This window comes from Plecotus auritus, assembly GCF_963455305.1.
Source record: "Plecotus auritus genome assembly, chromosome: 2".
In the NCBI taxonomy this organism is placed as follows: Eukaryota; Metazoa; Chordata; class Mammalia; order Chiroptera; family Vespertilionidae; genus Plecotus; species Plecotus auritus.
The window spans coordinates 30,740,760-30,750,960 of NC_137771.1; the positions used below are offsets into that span (position 1 = coordinate 30,740,760).

The 10,201-nt window shown below is 55.4% G+C and overlaps 2 protein-coding genes across 2 annotated transcripts in view; one reads left to right on the forward strand and one right to left on the reverse strand.

The window, feature by feature from the left end:
- The window catches only part of GUCA2A (guanylate cyclase activator 2A), a gene marked incomplete at both ends in the record, with an annotated part of 2,670 nt that extends 118 nt beyond the window's left edge, over window positions 1-2,552 (forward strand). The window contains 2 exons of the mRNA XM_080655995.1: window positions 1,832-2,027; window positions 2,488-2,552. Coding sequence (XP_080512121.1) covers window positions 1,832-2,027; window positions 2,488-2,552 — 261 coding nt within the window. The remainder of the gene's footprint in view (window positions 1-1,831; window positions 2,028-2,487) is intronic.
- Window positions 2,553-7,069: 4,517 nt separating this feature from the next.
- Window positions 7,070-9,296, reverse strand: GUCA2B (guanylate cyclase activator 2B; the record flags this gene model as incomplete). Its single annotated transcript, XM_080655005.1, has 3 exons — window positions 7,070-7,175; window positions 7,924-8,110; window positions 9,207-9,296. 3 exons carry the CDS (start codon window positions 9,294-9,296, stop codon window positions 7,114-7,116), a joined length of 339 nt encoding a protein of 112 aa, XP_080511131.1. The 3' UTR covers window positions 7,070-7,113.
- Window positions 9,297-10,201: the final 905 nt, after the last annotated feature.

The following is a 10,201-nucleotide window of genomic DNA, read 5'->3' on the forward strand; positions in this document are numbered from 1 at the left end:
AGTGCACAGGGCCTGTGCCCTGAGAGAGCACCCCCTCTTTGGAGCTAGTTACTGGAAAGGGGACCAGGCCAGGAGCAGGTCTGCCTCAGGCCAGCCTGCAGCGTGTGGGTTCTTGACTTTGTGCAGGAAAGATTTCAAAATGGAGACCAGGTGATTTTGAGAGGATGTTAATTAAAGCTGGGGACAGTGAAACAAGGAAGGGCTTAGGATAGAAGAAGCAACAGGAGACTAGGTGGGTGGCTTTGGTTCCCTAGAAACATTATAGGAAAGAAGCGAGCCAAGGTGGGTCTGCTGTCAGCTCCCTGGAGAGTCAGAGAAAAGGGAACCCTGGAGGTAGGTTCAGGGGTTAGCCCAGGACCAGCTGCTGCTGCCCATTGCTCCCCTGGTTGCAAGTCTCATTGGTACCCTTAGAGTTTAGGTCAGTGGTCGGCAAACTGCGGCTCGCGAGCCACATGCGGCTCACAAGCCGCGGTTTGCCGCTCTGTTGACTAATGAGTTTGCTGACCACTGGTTTAGGTGATGCATGCCTGCAGGAGAGGGGGGTCGAGGGGGAGGGGGAGGGAAAAGATGGGACCGTTGTTTTGAGGGCTTTAAAGTCTGGGAGTTTAGAAGTATTAGGGGCGGATCTCAATAGAACAGTCATCAGCTTTTCCAGGTATATCCATTTAGGGTCTTGGTCTCTACGGATCGGTCAGCGCCAGGCAGGGGGTCATTGCAGCTGGTCCTAGAGTCACCAGCACTAGTTTTGCTGCTTTTCTGGGCCTAGAGCTGAAATACAACTGAGGCCTAGATGTTATCTCTAGGGAGGAAAGGTCAGGCATGACCAGTGATATGCCAGAGGAGGGAAGACCCCCCTGGGGGGCCAGGTCTGGTGCCAGTTTTGCCCATTGATAGGGCCCCCTGGTGACCATCTGTATCTGGCTGTGAATTGCTCACCCAGTTTGTTCAGTTATAACAGTTCCCAATTCCACTTGCCAAGGAATTCTCCTAGCTCAGTGGTTGGCAAACTCATTAGTTAACAGAGCCAAATATCAACAGTACAACGATTGAAATTTCTTTTGAGAACCAAATTTTTTAAACTTAAACTTCTTCTAACACCACTTCTTCAAAATAGACTCACCCATGCTGTGGTATTTTGTGGAAGAGCCACATTCAAGGGGCCAAAGAGCTGCATGTGGCTCGCGAGCCGCAGTTTGCCGACCACGGTCCTAGCTTCTTACTATCCTGCCTCAGGTTCAATTCCAGACCTTACTTCTCACCGGCCTGGATCTCAGGACTCACATGGTCACCCTGAGTATGGATGCCAGTGACAGGCAGTCTGGCACCCCGCGGGGGCCCCACTCTATCACAGCCAGGCTTCGGGAGGCCTTTTATTGCTTCTCAAACATCAGCCAGGCTGCAGGCTGGAGCTGGGGGCCAGGTGAGCAGCCCACGTGGCTGTCAGGCAGGGGTGAAAAGAGCCTGGGCATGGCCATGTGGATCCTGGTCCTGGTCCCAGCTCTGTACCTCTCCCTAAAAATCAGCACAATGGCTCCCACATATCGGGCACCTGTTGTGTCCCTGACACATCACATCCATTTTTTCCATTCCTCATAACATGCAGGACTTAAGGACCTGTCCTTGGCCACAGAGCAAAACCAGGATCCAAGCCCACTGTCCGGCTCTAAGGCCCGAGCTCTAACTACCTCATGTTGCCCTGAGAGGAGTGTCTGGTTCCCATGAGCCACTAACACTGCTTGAGCCGCTGGGGCTGGAGAGGGGCCAATCCCGGAGGAAACAGTCAGGGAGCAGGCTGCAGCTTGGCCTCATGCTCTGGACATGTCTCTTTCAGGATGGAAAGTTCTCCTTTTCTCTGGAGTCAGTGAAGAAGCTCAAGGGCCTCCGGGAGCTCCAGGAGCCCAGCATTGAGAGCGGAAGGCAGTTTGATGGACCTGTGGTTCCCGCCCTCTGTAGCTCTACTAAATTTCCTGCAGAACTCAAGCCTGTCTGCAAGGAGCCCAACGCCAATGAGATCCTCAGGAGGCTGGGTGAGTAGCCTCCTGTCTGATGGGTGGGGCTTAGGAATTCCCTGATTGGTGGCACTTGAAGAAGAGAAGTACTCTGATTGGTGGGATTCAGAGGCGGGGCTCTGCTCTGATTGGTGAGACTAGGGGGCTCTGCTCTGATGGGTGAGTCACATGAAGCCCTCTGCTGTAATTAGTTCTTAGTTGTAATTGGCAAGGCTTGCTTTAGGAAGGTCTGGACTCTGACTGATGAAAGTAGCACAGTGTCACGGTGTAGCTCTTTTCTGGGTAGAAACTCTGCTCTGATTGGCTGGTTTGAGTGGTACCTGTCCTGGTTTGAGGCAGAAAGCCCAACTGGTCATAGAGGACAGGCCTGGGTTTCCCTGGGAGCTGGGTGGCAGATGTCCTAGCTCTGGCTCAAAGGAGGGCGGGGGCTTTGGGGAAGAGAAGCTGTTGCTCATGGGGCCCCGTCTCTCCTGTACAGAGGCCATCGCTGAGGACCCGAACACATGCGAGCTCTGTGCCTACGCTGCCTGTGCTGGATGCTAGGACAGCAGGAGCTCGCTGTCTTCTGTCCCTCCCCTGCAGAATGCTCCCCCTCCTGGCGTCTTAATCTACCCTGCCCCCAATGGAGGACCAAGGAGAGAGCAGCCTGGGGAGACACAGCCCCTGACCCCATCGGAGCTGCCAGTTGCTGGTTGCTTCTCCAACCTGCCTCTAATAAACCAGATTCCAGAGTACTCCTGGCATTGATTTCATTCATTCCTCGTCTCTCAGTCTACGCATCACCCAGCTTCATGAATGCCTACCTGCCCTTGCACGTTCAAGGCCTTGAGTGCTAAGTGCAAGGACCCCACTCTCCCTGCACTGAGGGACCTGACTCTCCAGACCACCAGTGGAGGAGGTGGAACCTCTGTTCTTTCACGTGTCCTGGAGTCACCAAAGTCACTGAGCCACATATGCGCACAGGGTCACAAGGGTCCATGGCACTGGCCCCGAGCTCTAGAGTATTCAAGGTGCCTCAGCATCTGGCCCCCTCTGACCACTTCAGCGTTGCTTCCTGCCCCACCCCCACTCCCCCGCCCACACCCCAAGTCACAGCTCTCAGCATTTCCTCTGCCCCTCTCATTTCTGCATGGCTCATCTCCCCACACCCCTGCCCTGGTCCCACTCAGGCCCCACCGTGCCACTCCCAGGGCCTCTCCTCAGGAGCCTTTCCCTCCCTCCCAGGAGAGGCCTTCATGCTCCCACTCTGTCCTTGGGGCTCCCTAGGCACCTTGGCCACCCACACCCCTTGCACAGCTCTGGCCACCCTGAGGTGTAATGGCTTCTGTGCCTGGGGAAGTCTCTCTGCTCCCCAGAGGGGGTGAGGCCCACCACATGGATGGTTGCATGAGAATGTAACAGAGCAGGGAAAAGCAAGAGCCACAGGGTTCGAGTCCCAGGTCTTCCACGTGCTGTGTGATATTAGGAAAGCAGCTTTTCATCTCTGGGTCTTAGTCTCCTCCTCTGTAAGACTGGGTAGCGATAGCACCTCCCTCCCAGACCAGGGGCAGTGCTGCATGCCAGTGTGTGTGTGATGTATGTAAAGTTCAGGCCATATGCAAACATAACAACTCCATAAACGGTAGAAACAAACAAGCCAGTGGTCGGCAAACTGCGGCTTGTGAGTCACATGCGGCTCTTTGGCCCCTTGAGTGTGGCTCTCCCCAAAATACAACTTGCGGGCGCGCCCATACAGTGCGATTGAAACTTCGTGGCCCATGCGCAGAAGTCGGTTTTCGGCTCTCAAAAGAAATTTCAATCGTTGTACTGTTGATATTTGGCTCTGTTGACTAATGAGTTTGCCGACCACTGAAATAAACCAAAGAAAGGGGAACCAGGGTCAAGCTGAGAATGGTTCAGGCAGGGGTGAGGAGGTGAGGTGTGGAGGGAGGCAGAGGGAAGGAGGAAAGAGGAGGCAACCTTCTTGGGTCCTTCTTGGGGAGAAGGGTGGAGGGGAACTGGGTGACCCAAGCAGGGTTCCCCCAGCTGCAGAATTCAGAGAATGATGTCCTAGAAGTCAGGGAAGGCTTTGTGAAGGGGAGGGGAGGCAGGCATTTGCATTAGCTCTTGGGATTTGCATTGGGATGGATGGAATTTCAAAGCCTGTGTGGAGATGGGGGGCAGAGGGCATTCCAGAAGGTGGGGTTGGTGCACCCACACAGAAGCAGGAAGGGCCAAGGCACTGGACCGGCTCATCTGGGTGAAACCAGGGGTCCGGATTCAGTGTATGATTTCTGTTGACTATGTAGCAACAGCACTCTTCCGTTTCTTCACAGCCTGCCCTGTAAGCCTTAGTCTTCCACGTGAGCCATTAACCCCATTAACCCCCGAGGCAGCCAGAAACAATGGCACAGCCTTCACTAAAGGTTACAAGGTATGGGTTTCTGTTAAGCTAAAGATAGTATCTTGACCTACATTTCAGCTCCTGTGCCCTAAGGAAGGATGACCCCCTGGCTACTTTCCTACAAAACTGGGCAGAGGGATGCCAGAGTAGACCTCAGGGTGTGTCTGCACAACCCTGAACCCGGAACCCATGGTGTCATGTGATTTGCCCTATATAATCTGTAACCTACGCGTCATCGGGGAGTTTGGGCTTCTGAGCATTAGCTTCCCGTTCTCCGGGGTGGCAGCATTCACAATAAAATAGCCAATATTTCTCCACTGCAATTGTTGGCGTTCAGTGTTTGGCTCTGCTAACGCTGGGTGGGCGAACTCTCTCCCTGCAATAAGGTGGACAGGGTGGCCCGGAAGGCACATGGGCTGAGTTTGAGCCTGAGCGTGTCAGTTACAAGCCGTGCACCTGCTCTGAGACTTGGTTTCCTCAACCACACACGGGGAGAGCAGACCCTGCCTCCCAGGTTGCAGGGGCATTTATTTGATGAGCCCTGTGGTGGAGTAGGAGCATTTAATGCTCCCACTCTGGAGCCCGCTCTCTGGGTGTGAGTCCTGGCTCTGCCTGTTCCCAGCTGAGAGACTTTGGGCAGGTCACTTAGGCTGTTTCCTCAGGTTCTTCATCTGTAAACGGGGATGACAAAGTGTGGGGGGGGAGGGGGCGCGAGAGGAGAGATTCCACTTTTAGAGCTTTAAGAAGTGAGTTGTTTGAAAGCCTTTCTTTTCACCCCTAAATAAGATGTGGTTGAGTGAAGATTAAATGAGGTGATGTAGGAAAAGCTGTTAAAGCTCCCCTGGCCGGGCCCATAGTGAGCACTTCGTTGATGCTGCTGTTATTATTGTTGTTGTTCTTATTTCTGTGTGGATGGCTCAGCCTTGTGCCTGGCACAAAAAAGACGCTTGGTCAGTGGCAGTTTCCTCCACTGCCTCCTCCCCGGGCAGGTAGGAACCCAGAATGGCTGACGGGACTGGTGGAGAGGAGGCCACACGGCTCATGAGCTTGGTTGAGACTTGAGAAGCGGCGCTGGGGATGCACAGAGGGTCAGGTGGTGGGTATGGAAAGCAGGGCAGGGAGGAAGCTCTGGCCAGGTCTGGGTAGTGCGCTAAACGCCCACCTCGAGTGATGGTAGAAACGAGAGCGGTCCAGAGGGACGCAGGAGGCATTGCAAGGAGCCCAGCCCATCTGGCCTGTGGGGGAGGAAGGGAAAGGGGCTGCAGCTCTGGGGTTTGCGGCCTGGCGGGCTGGGAGATGCAGGACTCAGGAGCAGAACTGGGCTGTCAGGAGGGGTGGAGCTCTGGGGGGATTCATGCTGGCTTTGGCCCAGAGCAGGGAGGTGGGGACTGAGTTCAGAGGGCCCAGCTCCTTTGTACCTGACTTTCCTCCTCTCTGACTGCCCCAGGCAGAAGCTGCGGAGGACCCCGTGCTGTGGAAAGGCCCTGCTCCAGGGAATTCCCAGCTCGGCTCTGGCCTTGAGTTATGGCACCCAAGGCCACTGTGAGGGAGTATGTGGGGGCAGGGGGCCGGGGGCTGGTGTCACAGGGAGGTGCAGCATGGCATTTCAGAGCACCAGACTTTGCGGGAAGAATCCTGCTTTACCACTTTGCTGAGCCGGGACTGGTCCTCTCAGAACCCGTGTCCTTCTTCGTAAAGTGGAGATGCTAATCAGAATAGTACCTGCTTTGTTAGACTGCTGTGAGGCTTAGTGGGTTAATGCGTGCCAAGGGTTTAGAATAGTGCCTAGGCCAGTGGTCAGCAAACTCATTAGTCAACAGAGCCAAATATCAACAGTACAACGATTGAAATTTCTTTTGAGAGCCAAATTTTTTAAACTTAAACTTCTTCTAACGTCACTTCTTCAAAATAGACTAGCCCAGGCCGTGGTATTTTGTGGAAGAGCCACACTCAAGGGGCCAAAGAGCCGCATGTGGCTCGCGAGCCGCAGTTTGCCGACCACTGGCCTAGGCTATAGCAAACGCGCAATAAACGAAGGCGATTGTTATTAGTATTCTCCAGGGCCCAGGGAGGAAATAGGGTGAAAGATAAGGGCCCATCTTCTCAGGCACCGTGAGCAAGTGGTCAGCTTGACGATGGGCCTGGGAAGGGGCACCACGTGATCCTTCCTCCACCTTCTCCTGTCCCAATTAAGAAAGGGAGCTCCCCCACCCCCATCAGGAGCTCAGAGCTCTGGCCCTGCAGCTAGGCCAGGCCTTGAGCTCAGCTTGGGGTACGTGGGTCTGGGTGCTCTGTGGACCTTGGGCGCCTTGTTTCCTGCCCGGAGCTCACTCCCTTCTATACCAAACAGGACAGTGAACTGCCTCCTTGGGTGCTGGAAACCTGGGGATTCCTAACTCTAGTCCACACTTTATCCTCAGCTCACCCAACTCCCAAGAAGCTCCTCCCATGGCTCCGGGGATGAACAAATGGACTCTGATTCACGTATGGGTGGAGCATCTTTATTCAGCAGCAGGGCTTTCTAAGGGGCCAAACTCTCCTCCAACTGCGAGTCACACTGCTCTGTGCCAGATCCAGCGGATTTGGCCCTGGGAGAGTGGCAATGACCGAGGTGGCCAGGACACCGCCAGAGCTTGCGGGGGTGGGGGGGGGGTGGGCTGCAAAGGCAGTGGTTGTGGGGGGCAAGGTGTCTAGGGCTGGCGCAGGATATCCAGGGCCATCTCAGAGGCAGCCGGTACAGGCAACATTCACGCACAGCTCACAGTTGTTGTTAGCGATGGTCTCTGGGCAGGGGGAGAGAACCAGTCAGCTGAACATGAACCTGAAACACCTGTGGTCCAGGGAGCTGCTGGCCAGGCGGCCGGAGAAGCCTGCTTAGAGAGCCGGCATCTTTCTCACAGATGCAGAGCGTGACCTTTTAGAAACAGAGTGAACATCTTGGGCTTAAGTCCCAGGCCCTCTCCTTCCTTGCAGTGCCTGGGCCAGTCACTTAAACTCTGTGCCTGGGTTTCCTGTCTCCTGAATGGACAGTCATGGCCTGACAGGGTGGTTGTGAGGAGAGAATGCAGGCACAGGACTGACAAGGACCTGGCACTAAATGCTAGCTAGTCACTACATGTTCCTGGCCAGCTCTGCTTCATCCCTTCCCTTTCAGCCTAGATGTCACCTCTTGGAAGCCTTTCAGACTCTTTATGCCACCCCAGACGTGAGTCACCCCTCCTCGTGTCCCGCTGTGCTCCCCATCGTCACTGCATCACAGTTAGTGCTCATGGCTCCCTTTCCCGGGGCCCTTCCCTCCCATCTGGGAAGTCTTTGATGTAGGATGACGAGTTGTTGGGAGCTGAGGGGCTTCCTCATGCCCGGCTTTTGGTGCCCAAACTGGGCAAGGGGTGTTGCGTATCTTGGATCACCCTATTCTCAGCCGCTGGGTACTTAATAGAAATAACATGCGGTGGAGGAACCTGGTCCTGACCTGGGGTGCGGGGAGGAAGGGAACAAGGGCAGGAAGCTCCCAGGGGCGGGGACACTCACTCAAGGCCTTGAAGATGCTGGAGGCCTCCCTGGAGGTGCAGATGGGCTGGAGGTCCGGTGGCAGGGCTGGGTGGTAGCACGGGATGGGCAGGAGGCTCTGGGCCTGCAGGCGGGGGCTGAGCACCGACTGCCTCTCCAGGTCTCTCAGTTTCTTCACAGACTCCAGCTGGACCTGGAAGCCCTGGTACTGGGGAGGCGGAGAGAAATGGGAGGTCATCAAAACCCAGCCTAGGAGGCCAGGGCTCCTCAGACCCCAGCCTTTCCTGTTCTCAGGGAAAGTATGAGATAGTGTCTGACACTTCACACCGCAGCCGCAGGCCCCCAGTCACTGCTAGATGAGGCCACAGCAAGGCTATGTGTGGAGTACTGCGGTTCAAGACATGGGATTTGGAGGCCAGTGGCCCCCAGTTCAGATCCCTCCTCTTCCCGACCAGGTGCCTGTCTCTTGCCCACTCTGAGCCTCATCTGACAAATGGAGGTAACCATGTCCCCCCTCCCCGGTGCCTGGTACCCAGGGCACACTCTGTAACTGGGTGAACTCCCCTGAACCGACAGGCCAAAATGATGGCAACCCCAAGCTGGCCAGGCTGCCAGGGGAGGTGGAGGCTCTCTGGTATCCTCTACAGGACCCTTTGTTCTTCTCCTGGAGGCCCTGCCCAGCAGGAGTGGGAGCCACCCAAGCGTACGGCCCTGCCCAGAGGCCAGCGGAATCCTGTCACACAGACAGGCCTGCTTCTGTGACTCCCTCCAGCCTCCCGGGTGCCGCGGAAGGAGACCCGGGCCCCCTGCGGACTGCTCCCCATGCGGTGCCCTCTGTCTGGGGCAGTCTGCGTCCTCCATGCCTTGCTACCTCCTGCTCATCCTGCAATGTTACCTGCCAGGGAGACATTTTCTGGTGCTTCTCCCCTGCACCCATACACGGTGAAAAGGGGAGCTGTGGGAGCCTATAGGGGTCTCCCCTCCCCCTTCAGGCATCTCAAGGACAGGCTCCAAGCCTTGTTCCATACTCTGCCCTCTGACCATGATGGGCTGGCCTTCAAGGAGAGTCAGGCTGAATAATAGCCGTTTAGTATTATTGCTATTGTCACTATCACCATAGCCATAGATATACTGGCTGCCCACACCCCCTAGCTGTCCTAGTCCCTGGGCTGTGAATGTGTGTTGAGCTGAATCCTAGGCCCTGTGCCCCCCTATATCCCATGAATTCCCAGCATCCTCTCCCCATCCCAACCTCCCACCATGGGAACCTTGAGTTAAAGGCCATTCTGGCTGGAAGGACTCACCTGGATGTAGACTGACTGTGTGCTCTGCAGGAGCACCAGGAGGACCAGAGCCACTCCAGACAGAAGCCCTGACAAAGTCCTGCCACCCATCTTGCTCCCTCTGTACCCCACCACAGCCATCCACCCAGCTGCTACCTGCCTCTCTGGTTAGCAGCTTTTATAAGCCATGTACTCTGGTCACTCATTAACTGGGCAGCCGGGGTGGGGTCGACACCTGCCAACTTTGTGACAAGCCTAGAGTCCATTCTTAGAAAGGGAGGGAAAGCAGGGGGGCCAGGGCACATGTGCGGGCTCTGTGGGCGGGCCTTGGACCACACCACTTTCCTCCGCTCCTCCCGATGATACCTAAGGAGTAAGATGATAGGGAGACCATTTTACAAACAGGGAAAGTGAGGCTCCAGAGTTAAAGTGACTTGCCCCTGGTCACAGCACTAGTCAATGGCCAAGTGAGGACTCTGCTATCTTTGACCCAGGCCAACTCACGGTTCTCTGGGCATAAGCTGCTGGCTCAGGAAAGGTGGGCAGATACAGAATTTTCTGTGTCCCTAGACCCACATTTCTTCCACCCCCTCTTCCCAGCTCTATTTAAGGACCATCCTTCTTCTGATCAGTCTGAGTCCAGGCCCTCAGCCTGCCTCTGCCTGCATCTCTCACCAGGGCCTGGATGTCCTCAGGCTATGATTGACTCATCTCACCTGTCTGTGCCTTTCAGAAGCCAGTAACCTCCCCCAGACAGAGCCCGGCCTTGGAGACAGATTGACTGGGGTTCAAAGCCTGCAGCAGTGTGATCTTGGACAAGTCATATCAGCTCTGACTGAGCCTTGTTTCCTCTTCCATCAAATGGGTGGAATGATAGAACCTACCACATGAGATTGCTGTGAGTGATGGGGCCCACTTGAGCTCGCCCTCTTCTGGGTAATACATGCCACAGCAGGGCCCTTAAGCTCAAAGTTGCTTTCTAGGCAATGCACAACCCACGCCTCCATGTTTGAAGG